The 19052-nt window shown below is 42.9% G+C and overlaps 1 protein-coding gene across 1 annotated transcript; it reads right to left on the bottom strand.

Annotated features, from left to right (window-relative positions):
• Positions 1-576: 576 nt before the first annotated feature.
• Positions 577-18273, bottom strand: ERCC3 (ERCC excision repair 3, TFIIH core complex helicase subunit). The gene is made up of 15 exons (XM_081196991.1): positions 18126-18273; positions 16228-16433; positions 15315-15551; positions 14290-14339; positions 13774-13909; positions 13244-13408; positions 11764-11968; positions 11009-11323; positions 9535-9719; positions 7457-7659; positions 4484-4580; positions 4161-4278; positions 2688-2806; positions 1498-1650; positions 577-980 (listed from the first exon to the last, which is right to left on the bottom strand). Exons 1-15 carry the CDS (start codon positions 18142-18144, stop codon positions 846-848), a joined length of 2343 nt encoding a protein of 780 aa, XP_081053117.1. The 5' UTR covers positions 18145-18273; the 3' UTR covers positions 577-845.
• Between the last annotated feature and the right edge of the window lie 779 nt (positions 18274-19052).

Raw genomic sequence — 19052 nt, 5'->3', positions numbered from 1 at the left:
AAAAGACGCAATGCAGTATGGTATATCTATACAGTGCCTATAGCCCTGGTGTATTAGATCTGGTAACACCAGCCTTTATTTGCACAAAACATAGCAGAGGAAAAATTGCTCCAACAGATGACTGTCCATGGTATATTTAAATCAAGGAGGATTATACTCAAAGACCATCTCAATTTTCGTGTAACCTGTCAGTTTTTATTACTACATCTCCTAACTAAAACACCCATCTCAAATGCTTCTCTGGGATAAAAGGACCATATCATTGGCATAACACGGAACTGAAAATTGTTGGCCGTTGAGCCTGAAAAGGAAATATAAGCATCATGGTTAAGGACCAAAACTGCATAATATGTAATATGGCTCAACACTTCCCAGTCTTAGGTATGTGCAACTCCTCTCATCACTTTTTCTTGGAAGCCTATGGCTAGGGGAAAAACTAGATCAGAAGCATTACATAAGGGTCTGAAATCAATAGGACCACTGTTCTTAGCATGGCTGAGTCTTCACTAAAGGCATCCAATTTGAGGCACCAAGAGGAGTCAGAGGAAAAAGAGACAATGAGATGATTTACGGGTGGTTTTTGTACAGAATATTTTTATTCAGTGCTTTCAAGATATCTGAACCTTTACCGTGTACTTGTTACAAACATATACAAAAATAGTTTCCTCAGCTGAGAATTATTCTGAAGTCATCTTTAAACTGTTAAATAAAAATTGAAAGCATTACCTATGAAATACCACACATAAATAATAAAGGTAAAGTCCATTTGTAAAATACGAGTTTGCTTCACTCATCTATCTCCTCTTTTTACAGGAAGAAGAGATGCATAATGCACTCTCCTTGTACTATTTCCTAAAGCGTTTGAAAAGGGGATGGACGTGTTTATTTGAGGAGGCCCTGCTTCGTGAGGCTTGGTATTCCATGTAAACTGTATCATCTGCTCCAGACATAGAGCTCATTGTGCCATAGTGCCGGGAAACCTAGAAGGAGAGAGGATAAGAATTTAGTAACGTCTACAGTCTAAGGCAGAGCCTGCAACCCTTTTTCACACAGGTGTCTCAAATGAGCAGAGTGTGCCTACACTTGAACTGCCATGTGGGAGCGGAGAGGCTAGGACCAGCAGAAAGTGCAATGTCAGGGTAGCAATGTCTGTTCTACATATGAAACCCCTACATTCATATGATGTGTGAACAAGATTTGTGATAGTTACACACACACACACTTTATTTTCGGAGCTAGGTTGTGTCCCCTCATAATCATTCACCACCTGTATCCTGAAAAAAACTCCCTCCTTTTATTCTTTCTTGCAGGATGGACAGGGATGGGGAAAATAACTTTCTACTTCCTTTCCTCTCATTCATCATGGAAGCCACTACCACTGAAGCAGGTAGAGGCAGGGCCACTTCCCTTGGGCGGTGGGTGTGGTGAGCAGCGTTGAACATTAAATTCCTCTTTGCTCCACATCAAACTTGACAGGCTACCAGGATATCCACTTGCCTGAGATGACTTTGAGCCGTACTCTCCTGCAACCACCTCTTCCTCAGCATCCATATCTGATGCTTGCAAAACCTTTTGGAGAAGCTGCTGCTGATCTTCCTTGGATGAAAACATAAGCTCTTCCTCCTCCATACCTGCAAGTTTAGTGATCACCTGAGACACAGGAAGGAAGAGAGATGTTACATACAGAAATTAACTACACCTCTCATAGTGAAGCTTATGGATGCGGCACTGTACTCAGTCCAGTATACCTGAAGGAGCGTCTCCACCCTCATCGTTCTGCCCGGACACTGAGGTCCAGCGCTGAGGGCCTTCTGGCGGTTCCCTCGCTGCAAGAAGCCAAGTTACAGGGAACCAGGCAGAGGGCCTTCTCGGTAGTGGCGCCCGCCCTGTGGAACGCCCTCCCACCAGATGTCAAAGAGAAAAATAACTACCAAACTTTTAGAAGACATCTGAAGGCAGCCCTGTTTAGGGAAACTTTTAATGTTTAATAGGTTATTGTATTTTAGTGTTTTGTTGGAAGCCGCCCAGAGTGGCTGGGGAAACCCAACCAGATGGGCGGGGTATAAATAATAAATTATTATTAATTATTATTATTATTATTATTATTATTATTATTATTATTATCTGAGGAAATAATGGGCCGGGGTGATACAGTGTTTAGCAGAAGAATCCCTGACTGGGCTGGCTGAGACTGCTGGAAGTTGTAGTACAACATCTGAAGGGCACTATTTTGGCTACCCCTGCGTTACGGAATTGGACTAAGACTGGGGAGTGCCAAAGTTCAGTTTCCCACATAGACATGAAGCCCACTGGGTGATCTAAGGCCTAACCCCCTCCATCCCACTCTCTATTATCCAGCCTATTTGGTAGGATAATAGAGGAGAGCTGTACATGTTGCCTTGAGCTAATTCAAGAAAAGAGCAGGGTGTGTGTGTAATAAATAAATTCGAGTTTGTATCAGTAACAGTGCAACTTATAAACAATTAACTATTAAATAACCAAGGTGAAGCAACATACTTGATGTGATTGTTGTCCCACCTTTATCTCTTTATGAGCAACACAGAACCAGAGGTAATAAAGTTAGTGCAGTGTTACTGTGTTTCTAAGTTGCGGCGTTGTTGATCCACAGAACACTCAGGTGCCAGTCACTGTAAAAAATATTGCAAGTTAATGGGGGACAACATTACCTTAAAGCTGTAGCCTTGATCTACTAGAAACCGTTGACGTTTGGTTGAGTATGCCATTTCTTGAGTGTCCTGGGAGACCAGGGAATAAAAGAAGGCATTGTACTCCTCTGCAACCATTCCTAGAGAAGTAGTAGCACATAAAAGCACGTCAGGATGTCAAGAAACAAACATTTTGTAGTTATCTTATTGCCATGTCAGCAGCCTACGATCACTGATAATCAAGTAAACCACCAGCTGCCAATTCAAAAGCTGCAGTTAGGCAAAGGAAAAGAGCTCCCCTTAGATGGGCAAAAGTCCCAAGTGGTTATTTCAGCTCAAAGCACCCTGGTCTCTCTAAGTCAACTGGGCAGGAGCCAGGTTTCCTTCTGCCACCCTCCATTCAGCGTTTGCAGTAATTGCAGAATCATACCCTTCTGGTGTGTAGTGCACAAAGAATATTTCACATCAACCAACCTATACATGTCATATATGAAATCAGTGGTTTTTTGTTTGTATGTTCTGCATACCCAATATTTCACTTGAGTGGCTAGGATTATATTAGGATATGAGGTACACCAAAGCTATAAACCAAAGACACAATGCTGTTAGAATTCACTCCATAAGATCATGTAAAGCAAGTTAAAATACAACCCTCTACTATAAGCAGTAAAATTCAGCTATTTGGTATTAGCAACTATTCTTATGTTTCATATTTATTCTTGTTTCCTTTCCCCCTAACAATGCCTTCATTTGAAAGAAACACACACATCAATGTAGGCAGGAATTCTTTATTCCATGCAATTACTTCCCATTATCCCTATGCTTAAACACTGGATAATTCTAATCTCCCCCAATCCAATGATATCTGTCAGGAAGAGCACGAGATTCTTAATCTCAGGGAAGTGGGTTTGAGCCCCATGTCGGGTGACAGATTCTTGCACTGCAGGGGGCTATACTAGATGACCCTTGGGGTCCCTTCCAAACCTACGATTCTAAGAGCCGGGTGCCATTACTGCCAGCAGCACACTGCCACATGCATAGAGCCCTTTGCTGGTCAAGGTGTTAAAAATGATCAGCAATGCAGCAGGAAGCATGTTCAATCCTATGCCAAGATCCTAGTACTATGCAACAGACACACCTTAGAACTCTAACACAGCTGCCTTGGAAGTTCAGTAAGAACAATTAGAACAGAGCCCCTTGAGCACAAGGCTTGCGAAAGTGTGTCTTTACAAGACATACAAAATGCTAATGCTAAGTGTCATATGAGGAGCGATTAGGCAAGAAAGACAAAGGGAAAGATGGCCCCCTACTGCAGCACGTTTTAGAACTACCCTTGAATTTTGTTTTAACCTGTGACCTGGAGCTGACAGTGACAAACTAGCACAATGGCAAATTGTACATGCTTAGCCGGCTACATGAGTTGACTTATGTTACTTTCATGCTTGAGTGTCCCATTAAAACAGAAGACTTTCAGGGGCACAGGCCTTGAGTTACCTTTTTTGGCTCTCAGCACTCGACCCAATCGTTGAGCCTCCTGCCTTCGAGACCCGCCGTGGGACGAAATCTGAATGAGGACATTGGCTTCTGGCAAATCAAAGGACGTGTCTCCTACCTACAATACAGAAACAATCTCTTAACAAATGTGTTGTTTCCGGCATTGAAAATAAAAACAAACAACTCTTTAACAAGCAACGCGGATTTGTGGGCTACAGTAAATAAATAATTCTGTCAACGTTATAGCCGTTTCACAGGCTGCTCAAAATAAGCTGTGTAACATCCCAAGCCAATTTGGTAACTAACAGATCGCTTTCCATTACCTTTGAAATAAAGATGGTGTTGATTTTGGGGTTGTGTTTGAAATTCTGTAGGATCTGCATTCTTTCTCCCTGTGCTGTAGGCCCATATATATAGGGTCTAAATAGAAAAAAGGACACAAAAAAATGTGATGAACGGGTGTTGCCTTCTGTCCCATGGACTCAGGTATGTGGAACAGGCATTACGAAGACTCAAAAACCATGGGAATTTTAAAATAAATCTGTTCCGCATATTTTCCACATTCCATTCAAAATACAAAAACACTTTGCTTTCCTTGCAGCATTCTTTTCCGACTGCACTGAGGACCCACCCGCCTGAAGATAAACCCATTCTTCCCGACACCCCTTCCAAAGAAATAAATCCAGACAGTTGTAAATGTTATCTGCTTGATGTGTGCCTCCTGACTCAACAAATCAGTGGGCTGAATTTATCTGCTAATCCTACATGAAAGGATAGCAGCAGCTGTTAAAATAAAAAAGGTGTTTTCTTTTGTTAAATTCACTGAGTTAGCACATTAACAGCTGTGTCCTCCCTTCCCCCTTCCCACTCGTGTCCTTGCATAACAAGCTGCCCCTGTGGATTAATTTTTTTCTGGGAGCGTCCCTTTGTGACAGAGTACCCAGGTTGCTGAGCCTAAAGAGCTTGGTCAAGAACTGCAACCAAAGAGACTGTTTAGGCTTTACAGAAGTAAAACCATCTAGGGAGGAAGAAATGTCTTGTTTTCTTGGCCAAAAAGAAAAAGAAAAAGAAGAAGAAGAAACCACACAAAAGAGCAGCCGTATCTTTTTACAAAACCAAAGGAAGAGAGAGAAAAAGGGAAATATACAACACATCTGAGAGAATATATGGATTTCAGTTTCTTGGTAGATTCAGATTCACACAGGCCAGGTTCACATGCAGTGCCAAACAATGCTTAAGGCTATGCAGATTTGTTGTCTCCAGACAATGTATGAGTTGCAAACCATAGAGCTGACCTTGGTTCCAGGTCGTGGTTTGTCTGGAAGAGAGCTAAACCACAAACCATAGTTCAAACAACATACTAAGTGAAACCATAGACTGACATAGTAATCAGATGGCTGGTGAAGGGAGGGAGAACAGTGGCTTCAACCTCTGCTCTTTGCTTGTTCATGCTAAACCATGGCTCGGCTTAGCATGACTTGAGAGTGAGGGCACAGTATCTCCCAGCTACCATGAGCAATTTCCCAGTTTTGTGCAGTAACGAGCACCACTCGACACAGTACTTCTATGGTTCCTTAGACAGCATTTTTGTACCTGTACATTAAACAGTATACCCTGTCCTGAGGCAAAGAGGAAAGGTGATTTGTAACTATAGAAACAAAAAAGCATGTGGTAAAACTTGCTCCCGCATTGCTGTTATGCTTATATTCATCAGCAAATATTGGCAAAGCAACCATCGCTGGGTTGGAAATAATGAACTGGTAAGTTTCAGAATGTAGGTCAATTCAAAACAAACAACTGTAAGCAGCTGCTCTACCAGGTCAGACACCGGTTGTGTTTGGATTTAATGATAGTTTATCATTAAAGGAATCAGCTGAAGTGAAGCTGGGGCTCTTGTGCTTTTGCTCTCCCTCTCCTCTTCCAGCACAATGACAGGCAGGTGGGAAGCTCTCCCTTCCATTTTTTATTAACTGCATCTTGTCATTACGTCCGAACTTGAGCACGCTGTGGTTAATCTTAACTACGGTTTGTGGAATCAAGTCAGCTTCAAATGATGGGTTAGGACCCAAGTTGTCTTGGTCTCAGCTTGTCCATATGCAAAAGCTTCCGTCTCCTCCTCGCAGCTGTGCCAGAAGAGTACGCAATCCAGAGCCTCACCATAACTCACTCCAATAATAATAATAATAAAACCAGTTTTTCTTTACATCTTAATGAAACCAGTTGTACACCTAGCCTAGTATTGTCTGCTTTGATGGTGGCTCTCCAGGGACTTGATTTCTTCTGCATCATCTGGTCCCTGATATTTTTAAGTGGTGATGTCAGCGACTGAATCTGAACTTTCCAAATGTAAAGCATGTTACTATGACTGAACTATGGCCTACACGTATCTAATGTGACTTATTTGAATAAGTTTCCAACTGTCCTCACAATTCTCCACAAAAGATAAACCCCTTTTTAGAAGTCTAGAACAGGAATTTCAACCCGGGAGTAGTTAAAGCAACATTAAACAAGTTCTGTTGCTCTCTCTGAGCCACAGCACTTTTGTCTAGTCAAGCCCCACACCGTTGAACATTTCTTAATAAAAATCTCATTTTGTTCAGTTTAAAGTTTATGTAGGTATCCAGTTCTGCTCCTGCAGAAGAGCCCACAGGGTATGGGGGGTCAGTGTCACAGTTCTGCCAAGAGCTCCAAACGGAAAACTTCCTCTGACAGGGAGCAGAAGTGAGCGGAGGCCTTCGAAGTCTTGGCCTCCAGTCCACTACTCTTAGACTCCATTGCTTTTTGGAAACAAAAGGCCAACACTTGGCCTGAAATCAGGTATTTATCCCACACTTCATGGCCTCCTGGTGCACTTCCTGTGCTGTTGAATTGGTGAAGTACTTTGTGAGGCCCTCAGTTCCTCCAGCCCAGGGGAAGGCACCTTTAAAGGTCCGGACTCTGGCTCTATAGGCCCTGGTACTGTAGGAACTGCCTCAGTGTGCTCCACTCACAAATGGTGTTGGATACAATCTCTTAATTAGAATACAATTTTACATATGATCCAAGATTTGAACCCTTCCTCCTAATATTGCTTCTGCAAATTGTATAGATGTTTATAACACTCTCTTGCTCCCCATCACTATAGTTTGTTTTTTAAGAGGAAGGAGAATTAGCAGAAAAACCAAATGCCATTTTTGACAGCACTGGGAAAAGACTAAGTGAGTCGATGCTGTTCACCATGCCATTTTACTGTGGATATGAAACATATGGGCAACCATAACACATATATTCATGTTTACCCTTCATTCAATACTTACTTGCCCAGCCTAACCGCATACTCCTTCAAAGCAAACACATTGTCGGCAAAGACTATGATTTTGTCATTCCTTCGCTCATGAAACTTAATCAGGAACTGGCAAGCCCTGAATTTGTTTGGGTTCATTGTATAGAGCAATATCCTCTTCTTTGTTTTAATAGCCACATACTCTCTGTAGAACTCAGGAGACATTGGGCACCATACCTATGTTTAAGCCAAATAAAACTAAGTTAGATTCCAGTCAGAATATTTCTGTAAGATATTTCTCAGAAGAGAACTATGATAAAAGTCTATAAGGTTATGCTGTATGATAAAAAAGGATGAAGGGACTACACAGCACCTCAACAAGAGCAGACATTTACAACATAAAAAGGATGTTTGTGAATTTTTTAAAGGACACCTAAAAAGAGGAAGAAAAATTATTCACTGCATCCCCTGGACAACATAACACAATGCATTGTGTCTAAAGCAGCACTTGTAAAAGGGAAATTTGCTCTCTGCTTCACACTGCAGCCCCCCGCACCCCACCCCAAGTCCTTTAGTGAGGGTCAAGAATAGAGAGAGGGAAAATCGGAGAAAATTGGTAGAGGCAGCTTGTTTGGATGGGAGCCAAACCTAGCGTGAGCTGAGGATGGATGACTCACCTGTGCATCCTCTCACACTGCTACCTTTCAACACGTGAAGCAATGCTTAATAAAAATAAGAGAAATGTGTGATGTCACACTCCCACCCCCCAATATGGGGTGGACTACTTTTAGTGATATTTCTAGGTTCGGGTACTTTAAGGCCTCTGGGTCACCCTGCCAGATTATCCAGTATTCTCTTTTTAAAATAAATGTTATTTTCCGTTTTTCAAAAGTTGACAAATACACACCTTACAAACACATACCTCTGATACAATTGCATATTTGACTTCCCACACCCAGTCTTTTGTGGTTCCTTCTCTAATTTAGATTGTATAACACTGCATTTTCTACTTTACTCCATTTTTTTGGTTATTCTTCCATTTATCTTAGTACAATTTTAACTGCTTGGTTTAAATTAATCCTACTAATGAACGTGCCTGTATGCCAGAAATTTTCAAATATTCTAAAATTTTCCCCCACTCTTTAAGATCACCCCCCCCCATTTCTTATTACACCTGCCAGTTTTGCCATTTCAGCATAATCCATCAATTTAATCAGCCGCTCTTCCTTAGTTGGTACAGCATCTTCTTCCCACTTCTGGGCAAATACCATTCTGGCTGCAGTTCATCCAGTATTCTCACCCTTACGAGCAGTAAACCTTGTGCAGCAGTTCCTGCCATCCACATCTCTGGTTTCAAGTTAACAAGAAATAGTTCAACTCACATGCCCCAAACACACCGTTGCCTGATCATGCAATGGGGCGCTGCCCTCTGCTGTTGCTGGGGAGAACTGAGTGTTTCAAAGCAGACTGGTTATTTCACATGGTAAAAATGGGTTAACTCAAAATGCAACTTTCAGAGAGAGGATTTTTATATACTGTCTATTTGCAAGACGAAAGCTCTCTTCAGGCATTCTTCTTCTGAACTAAGCAAACGCTTGGGGGTGGGGAGAGAGACACAGAGATGAATGTATTAGTTTCCCCCCTCCAGCAAATTAAGTAGGAACAGTAGCATACTCATCACTGCTGCCACCCTCCATGGTGCTTTTTTAACTCAGAAGATGAATACCAGAAAAGGGCTTTAGTAAGGCAAATATATATAAAAATCCACTGTAAGCAAACAATTGCTCAAGAGTGCTTAAGACTGTAGTATTTGTAGCATCTTCATTTTTCAGCTGTGTGGCAATAGCTGAAAAGCTAACAGATTTAATACTGGGAAAACTTGCCATGATTTGTGTTAGTCCTGTTTCCTGATTTTAAATTCCATGATAGGGGAAAACTCATTGCAGAATAGGAGCATGGCCATATACCCAATGATAGACATTTCAGAGTTTTAGGTTAGAAAAAAGAAATTGATCTACAGAAAAAGCAATTCTGTGGCTACTCTGAATGTTTAAGAACATAATCAGGAGTCCAGGGAAGAACAACAGCTTTAAGGAACAAGGTATAATTTACCTCAGCACACTGGACTTTTGCAATATAGCCATTGTTCTGCAGCTCCATCCAATTGGCTTCATACAGTTTAGGCCCAATGAGGAAATTCAAGTCTACGATTTTGTCGTCTTCTCTGACGAGAGTAGCTGTCAGCCCAAGCTTGCAATGGGCTTGAACAATGGTCAGAACACGCCTGAACATTTTTGCTGAAGAATCACAGAAGAACAGATTATGCTTTGATTTCAAAATGGGATATTTAGAAAGGCATTCAAGCTGGAGCGCCACATTTATTTTTAGAACTGTGAGTAACATGAAAAGGCTTAGGCAAAAATATGCCTATTTCAAAGAGCCACATTAGATTAGAAATTTTCTTTAACCAGGTGGGTTTAGTCTTATTTTTTATGCTCTACAAGCATTAATCAAATCAAAAGTAAGCAGCCTCTTTATAATTTTTGAAGTTGAGAAAACTAGGGACAACCTACAAGATGGGAATTAAATCTGCTATGCTTAGAATTCCAGGCTGCAATTCTATATATACTTCCCTGACTGTAAGTCTGTTAAACTTAGTAGGATACTTCCAAGTAAATATACAGAGACCACATCCTTAGTATATTAATTGCTTAATAAAAGAAGAATTCCCAGTTGCAAAATCATATCATATTTCGGGGAGGAGGGAGTCCATCCTAGTATGGAAAGGCGAGCACATTATAATTTTTAAAATAAACAGAACAATATTAAATTTCGTAAGAAAAAGTATGCTTTTTAAATTGTATTTTTCAGGGGGGTTTGAAGACCCAATATTTTTGGTGAGATGGTTTGTGATTCCACCCACCCCTAGTCCCGCATTTTAGAGATGAAATCTCCAAGTTTTGCAATAAGTTTAGCCCATGTCTAAATCTAAATGTCATATAGTGAATCATACTGGGTTTTCACTCCCTCTCCGCTTAAGAATAATGAAAAGAGAGGCTACAAAGCAATCGTAGTCAAGTAGTAGGTATTACAAAAAATGCAGCTCCTACTTGTTTTGAGAAAGCTCACAAAGCAGTTTTAAGGGCAACTAGCAGCACTGAAATATGCTCCACCCATGTTAGGGTTCCGAAACATGTATTAATTTTTGAAGTCAGATGACAGCACACGTCAAAATTACAGAATGAAATAACTGGGAATGCCCTAGTTCAGTACAGCCTTACCTTGGACCCTGAACGCCCTGGAACTTGGACGTTTTGGCTCCCGAACACCGCAAAAATGGAAGTGAGTGTTCTGGTTTGGGAACATTCTTTCGGAACCCAAACATCCGGCAGGGCTTCTGCAGCTTCCGATTGGCTGCAGGAGTTTCCTGCAGCCAATCGGAAGCCACACTTTGGTTTCCAAACGTTTTGGAAGTCGAACAGACTTCTGGAACAGATTCCATTCGACTTCCAAGGTACGACTGTAGTGCTGGATTTAAGACTGGGGCAAATGGGATTGTTCACAGACATGGACACGGCTTGTTTACCAGGGATGGTGTGCACTTCGTCGAGGATCATAAGGCCCCACTCTTGACTCTTCAGCCATTCCATTACTTTTTCTGCCTCCCACGACCTCTTTGTTGTGTGCCCCAACATGGAGTAAGTGCTGATAGCGATGGAGCAGCCAATTGGCTTGTCTTTGGCATCAGAAGTAAATCGGCAGATCTGGCTGTCGTCTATGGTGGACCACATTTTGAACTGGGCTTTCCACTGCTCTACAGAGACGGCGGAATTGCCCAGAATCAGGCACCGCTTGCGGACCGTGGAAGCAGCTGTGACTCCTACAAGTGACTTGCCAGCACCTGCAGTGGACAAAAAGACGGGAAGTTGTCAAAAATGTGCCTAAAATGCACCACAGGTCGAGGTGCGGAAGGATCCAGAATAGAAAGCGCACAAGACCCCAGAGAGCTGCATTCTATCGAGAGAACATCTAATAAAGTGGTCATATGAAAAAGCACTTGTGATGCATGTCCTGCCTGTCACACAAATATGGAAAAGTTTAACTGGCACATCTGACCCAGGTAACACTCTCAAGACAAATGTAGATGCAAGCTGAGTAAGTCGGATAAGCTGTTCCAAGAGGAATGAAAAGAGACATTACAAGCACAAGAAATATATATCCATAAAAGTTCAGATTAGTGATTGCTTTCCGGCAAAATAAACACTCTCATATGTGTGACGAAGCCTAAGCCAAAATCAGAGAATTTGAGAAAGCTTTTTAACTTAAACCCAGCCAACTCACCGCAAGGCAGGACAATAACACCGGATCTAGCACGGCCATTCCCAAACATTTTTCTCAAACTCTTCTCCTGGTATGGTCGGAGGACAGCTGTTGGCTTCAAGTCTATATTAATATCAGGATTCACCGAATCATTTCTGAAGTCATATTCAGCCAGTAGAGGGTATTCCAGATGGATACATCGCTTCTGAAGCTCTTCAATCATTTCCTTAAAAAAGAAGCAGGGGCAAAATCTTTTTTCTCATTTTGCTACTCTGCTATTTGCTGGGAGCTTCAGCTACAATCTTCCTGTAAGGCTTGAAAGAAGAATGTCAGGTTGCTATATCTGAAGCTTTTAATGTTTGACTGTGTGTTTGGTGCTCTAGGGCGGCCCATCAAGATGGAGGGGAATTATTATTAGTTAGCACACAAACACACACACACATGCTGCAACGCTTTGGGTATCATGGACAAATCCGAAAATGTTTCTCACATTTTATGAGCCACAACAAGAAAATCAATTCTCTCTTTTTAAAAATCACTCCTATGCTTTAATTTTCTAGCATATGTTTACATTTATATACTTGATTGATGTTTAGAGCTCCAGCTGATGGGGATGCAGAAAGCACTTACTACAGTTTTAATATCTAACCTTCACCCTGATCAACTTCTCAGGCTGAGTGCACACGAACATAAGGTAGCTTGTACCCGACGCTACTCAGGTTATTCAGGAGGAAATTCCTAATATGCCCTTGAAACCAGAATAGTGAACAGTATGGCCAGTGGTTAGGGATCATAGAAGTTGTAGTCCAGCAACACCTGGAGGGCCACAGGTTCCCTATCCCTGCTTGTGAAGGATCACACTCACTGAAGTCATGAGCTCAATCCAGAACTATTCTCAGCTCTGCCTTCCCAATGGTACAGATAGCCATACAATTTCTATTCTATTTCTGTGGAAGGGAAGAGCAGCCACTATTAATGTTCACAGACCAAACTAAGCATGAATTAGGATATTCTCTTTGGAACAGAATGTGTAGCCTTGGTTCTTCCTCTGTATACTGTTGAAAGACCATTCAATATACTTTGCTGTGCTAAACTTAAGTTAACAGTTTGCATTAACATGGCCAAGAGCCACTTCACCCTATCAGCTGCCGACAAATCATCATACTACAATAGAAATCAGTTTCTAAGGAACATTTGGTCTTACTGGTTTAAAGGACATTGTTCTGCGGTCACACAAAACTGCCAAGGCAGTTAGCTGAAGTATGGCATGCAAAACTGAAGATCACTGAAGGACCCACAGATACAACTGAGCCTGGGAGGAAGGAAAATGGCTCTTCAAACTAAGCAGCAAAGGGCTGACAACAACCATGGAGAACCATGTCCTGCCAAGTCATACTGTTACTGCAAAACTGAATTAATCCATATTCAATATGCTGTGGCTAGGGTACTCCTCAATGGGGGTGCCATCAAATTTATGGGGGGGGGTTGGTTTTTTTTTTACCTGTTTCACTTCAAAAGACACAGTCTGGGTTTCCTCCTCCTCCTCTTCATCCTTATCCATTTGTTCGTAAAACTCAAATAAGTCAGCAGGAACACCTGGTTTACCCTGAGCATCTGTCCCTTGCGACGTCGAAGGGCCACTGCCCCCTTCACTAGACTTGGCAATCTAGAACAGAAATTCATCAGGCTAGAGGAAAAGGGGGCTAGAAAGAGGCTTAAGTTCTATCAATTAGCTGCTGAGGACCTTGTAAAAGACAACTAAGTAGACAAGTTGTACTCCAATACAAGCTGCAAATAAGCAGGAGCCCCACATCACTGCCATACAGCAGTGAGGACAGCTGGCAGAAGAAGAGAAGTAGAGTGTCCCAGCGAAACATGTAACCGACATGCCTCATGGCCATCTCTGATACCTCCAATGGAGTGTGAACCCCAATGGGATGAGTACAGCAGGAAGGTAAGCTTTTCTACAGCTTCTAGTCAAGAAAGAAGGGGCCATATTACATAAAAAGGTGGTCCAGAATCTCAACGTACAGCTGATTTACTCGTGAATGTTTCAGTGATGAGTTCAGTTTCTTCCCCTTCTGCATTCCTCAGCCGGCAGTCTCTAATAACCGGGTCCTGGAGAAGCTGCTGAATGACTTCAGGATGGGTGCTTTCTACAAAATACCTAGGAAGTAGAGAAAAGGAGAGGGAATTCTATAGATTTCACAAATGTTAGCAACATCTACCACCATTTTACAGAAGGTCTGCCTCCACGGGGCATGTTGCTCCTCTGTATGGCACACTTTGCTAGGATGCTATGTCATATACTTCTAGGAGAACTGTGAAGTAATGGCACAGTTAATACTTGACGACAGTTTTAAAAGAGGCAGTGTCTTAAGAACATTGCTTCTCCAATCACACCGCTTTCTGCAATGGCATTCTATAACAGAACATAATTCACTCAAGCAGCACCCCAGCTGAAACAAAGTAATCAGCTCTTATTTGGGATTTGGGAATGGGTTGGGAAATAATCCCCTGCAACTCAAAAAGCAAACACCTGCTTACCTGTTGTGCTTCAGGACCAGCTTTACCTTCCCATAGCTGACCGTACAAAGCTGCAAAACAATAATATGCATTGGAAACAACTTCTGAAGAAATTCAATTTGCATTATACACATGGCGAGAGTAATGTTGCAACTTAATTCACAAGATCACCAACAAGGCAGGCTACATGGTCAAGTTGCCTGAAACATGAAAAAGAACAAAGGTCTCACATTTTCAAAAAGTTAGTTTAGACCAGGGCTTCCCAAACTTGGGTCTCCTGCTGCTGTTGGGCTACAACTCCCATCATCCCTAGCTAGCAGGACCAATGGTCAGGGATGATGAGAACTGTAGTCTAAAAACAGCAGGGAACTGGAAACCCTGGCTTAGACCATAGGCAGCCAGGCCCTCTCATCCTCAACCATCGGCCATACTGGCAGCAGCTGAAGGGAGTTGTTGAACAACATCTGGAGGGCACCATGTTGGCTCCTGGAGATTTAGACAACTCCCACGGCCACATGAATCCTGCGCATCACACAGCAGGTTGCCCCAACTTCATTCCATGCCATGGCACCTACTGGCAACAAGGCAGTGCTCACTATGTGAAGGATAGAATGCACATGAGAAGTTCTCCTAAATGTTATGCCCAGGGGTGGAAGACAGACACCATGGCTTAGCCCCATGATAACCTGATAACAAAGATCTGCTCTCAGCTTTGACCAGAACTAGCTTGCAAAATCCTGGCCGAGATTCGCAGCAGCAAGTGGCTGTGCTTTTGCAGCATCCATAGAACATTGCTCCACTGAGCTACCTATCCACTTCTTCATGATGCCCGATCCTCAGTGTTTAGCTTCCTCCTTCTTTTCGCTGCTGTGCCCCACTTAAACTTTGGGACTGGCAAGTCTCCACCACTCATCTATTGAAGATCATGTTAAGTTGTGCACCGATGTTCTTGGGCAGCTCCAAGCACAGCAACGACTGCTGTTGTGTTGTTGTTGTTATATTATTAGTTTTAAAGTAAAACAAGCTGACAATGATTAACTGCTTACCTTGATAAACTGAACGATCCCATCTGGCACTCCAGTCTTACTTAGCTTCTGCAAATATTCGGTGATATCACTCGTTTGCAAGCCCACACTGACAGCAGCATAGAGGGAGTAAGCCGTCAACTTGTATTCATGGACATGGGTGGGTCGGCAAACAGGCTCAGCGATGGCGACTAGAAAATCCTGGGCATACTTGTAAACAGGTGAAAAGGCCTCGAGGAAAATATGGCCATCAGGGGCCTACAAAAAAGGCAAGCATCAATGGTAATAATACTTTTTATTATCTGCATGCTCATCATTATTAAAAGAATTTATTTCCCACCCTCTTTTTTGAGAATACCAAGGCAGTTCACCAACAAATAAACCCAATGGCAAGGTAAGAAGTATAAATCTGAATATTAAAAAAAACTATCCGTAATTAAAATTCATAATAAAACAATTTCACCCAAAGCCAATTGTGTAGTGGTTGGAGCAGGAATGGAAAGACCCAGGTTCAAATGCCACGAAGCTTCACTTTGGGTGATTTGGGGCCACTATATACTGATGGCCTAGCCTACCTCACATGGTTGTTGTAAGGGCAAATGCGTGTTGTAAGCATCCATGCATGCTACCCCGAGCTGTGAGCTCCTTGGAAGAAGGGGGAGGGGGGAATGCCATCACTTAAAAAGAACTTAAAGGGTAACTTTTAAAGGCACATATATTATTCCAATCCATGAGTATAGGTTGGGACAGTTCAAGTCAGTGCAAGAGCATAATAGAAGAAGCACACGGGCTGCAATCTCCTCTCTGGGAACCTCTGTGTTCACACTAAGCCATAGTTTGGCTCAACATCACATGCAAACCAGCTCAATATATCCAAATACTCTGATACATTTCCTTTGCCGAAACATGAGCATTCCAAGTTCATGGAACTTACCACCCACAAGGGGCGTGAGGAATGATCAGCCTTTAAGAGCATCTGGTTCCTGTAGTCTTTCGCTCCATATTCATCTATTTTGTTTGAGGAATCTTCCACTTGCTTCCCTGCTGCCGAGGGAACTGCTTCCTGGGAATCTTTGCCTGAGATATCATATTCTTCTTCATCTTCTTCCTCATAGTGTCGTTTCTTAGATTTCTTCTTATCTGAAAACCAAGGCCCAAGAGGTTTAAAACACACCCGCAACTCAGAAAACGTTTTCCTGCTAAACAAATCACAGGCGCTGAATTTTACAATACTACACTGTCTGTAGAGAAACCCATATGGAACCTCTCTGCCCTCAGATCCAACCAGGCCTGACAGGGGTCCTAATTTGACTGGGAAGGCTTTCCCACAAACTATGCCCAGCTACCGGCCCCCACCTGACAGAATACGTGGAGCAGATTTAGCTGTTCCAGGGCAACTATTAGGACCAGACTTCCCTCACTCTGCATTCGCTTTTCTGTCTCATTGAGAAGGCTATAGGATACAATCAGCCTTTCCTGTTATTAGGGCAAAATTAGATTCCCTACAATGAAAATATTTGTAGCAAATGAATGTATAGCAAATAGTATCACATTCACATTCTGAACGTGACTGTATAGCCTTAATGTGTTTCATACTATTATTTTCTACATTCCAAGTAATGTCCATGTAAAAAAACCCAGAGCAAGAGATAAGACCCAAAACAGAGTGACGTACCCGATCGACAACCGGACACTCATTTGCTTTAAAAATGGAAGTAAAATGTGCTTGCATGCTAAGCACTGATAATGTGTTTTCCTTCAAATGCACATATGTCTGCTTACAACTTCCATGGACTAATACGTCTCTGAAAGTCATGCCTGACAAGAGTTTTTAAAAAAATAATTAGCAAGAGGCACAGACCGGGTTGTTTACACCGCCAACGCACAGTATGGAGAGAGAAGTATTCATTGGGCAGCAAGAGGAGTACCAGGTCAAATAAACCAAGACAAATTGGCCCTCTAAAGCAGGAGTGTCAAACTCAAACACATCACTGAAGGACCAAGCTTCCAATCCGGCCAATTCTAAGGAGTCACACTCCAAACATTCCACCAGTGTTGCTCCAAAGATCTGTTCTCTCCATGCTCCTTGACGGCTATATTACTAATTTAAATGAACTCTAGAAGAGGCTAATGTTGAGACATTCAGTCAGCCCATTCACCCTAAGCTTCCAAATTCTTTAGACATGAGGCTCTCTGGAGCCTTAGAAAGGCTCTCCAGTCTTCTTAACTGTAAGGGGTTGATGATAAAAACCTGGGAACTCCCTGCTGGAAGGGCCTGCATTTTATCACTGAACTCTAACTGCCAGTTCCAATCTTCGATTTGGGCCCCTAGCACATAGGTGCATGGAGAGATTCTTTTTATTCACTGTTTTGAAAAGCAGTAGGCAACACGTGACTAAGGAGAGCTGAATTTTCAAACCGATAAGCTATGCTTAAAAACACAAAGTGAATAAAACATGGCTCGGGAGCAAGTATAGCTAATCGGCCTGCCTAACTGTAGATACCGATTTTGTAGCTGCCAGAAAAAAAGACGCCTTTTTACAGCTGCGTTCCCCAAAAGAGGAATGTGTTGAAAAAGACAGAGGCGCCTAAGATATTAAAAGCTCTCTTTTATTTATCCCGTCATGCATCCTACAGTTCAAAAGCGGTAAGGTAATCAAACCCTCCCCAACGAAAGAAAACAGTAGGGACCCCCGAGGGCTTCCAGGGTTTGGAAATCTCCCTTGCTAGGGATGGGTGGGGAATGAGATCCCTGAGGACCACTCGGTCGGGACGATCTCCCTGGGCTCCGCTCCCCTTGCAAAGGAAAGGGCTGCCTCTCCGGCTCCTCACCTCGCTCCTTCTTGCCCATCGGGACGCGGCTTCGGCAGAGTGCGCAACGCCGCTTTCACGCCTCCCTTCCGCGTCCCTTCCCATTCGCCCCGCCGCTTCCGGAGCAGGACAGGGAGCGAATCCGGTTTCTCTCCGCCTCCATAACATGGCCGATCTGCGGGGGGGGGGGGGGACGACGACAGGAACGGGGGGGTTGCGCGGGAGGGAAAGAGGCGTGCGCCCCCAGGGCTAAAGTTCCCGCGATGGAGCCTCTTTCAGCCTGGAGCCGCTTTCCCAAGTGCCCAGGAAAGAGGCGGATTTGCCGGGGAGCGCAGCAGGGCCGGCCGTTTGGCAGAAAGGAGGTCGCTGACCGTCGGGTGTCGTAGAATCGTAGAGTTGGAAAGGTACCCCGAGGGTCTTTAGTCCAGCCCTCTTGCAATGCAGGAATCTAAGCTGAAGCATCCACGACAGATGCAGTAAAGAGCAGCCCAGAGATTTGTGGCACCTCGCAGGCTAACAGATTTATTAGGCAGCCTAAGCATCCGTGGGCTAGCCAGTGCCGGATTTACGTATAAGCTAAACAAGCTATAGCTTAGGGCCCCACTCTCTTGGGGCCCCCCAAAAAATTAAAGGAAAAGAACACCTGGATGTACATTTCCAAAATATAAGATAAAAAGCAAATAAAATAAAACCTACGTACAGCAACAGTGTTTTGTGTAGTCTCCTATGGTGTAAGTAATGGGCCCCGCCTGCTAGTCTGCTCCCTAAAATATCACTGGCTTGCTCATTTCTGTATATAGGGTGCCTACATTTTGTATGTCCAAATGGCTTTAGATACCTTATTAGGTCCATAAATTACCATATAGCATATATTCAACACAAAAAAACAGTGACAATTTGTTGTTGACAAAAGACAGCTGGACATATAAAGGGCCCCATTACCTTCAG

This window comes from Podarcis bocagei (genome assembly GCF_964188305.1).
Source record: "Podarcis bocagei genome assembly, chromosome: 1".
Lineage (NCBI taxonomy): Eukaryota > Metazoa > Chordata > Lepidosauria > Squamata > Lacertidae > Podarcis > Podarcis bocagei.
This window is presented reverse-complemented; position numbering and strand designations above follow the sequence as displayed.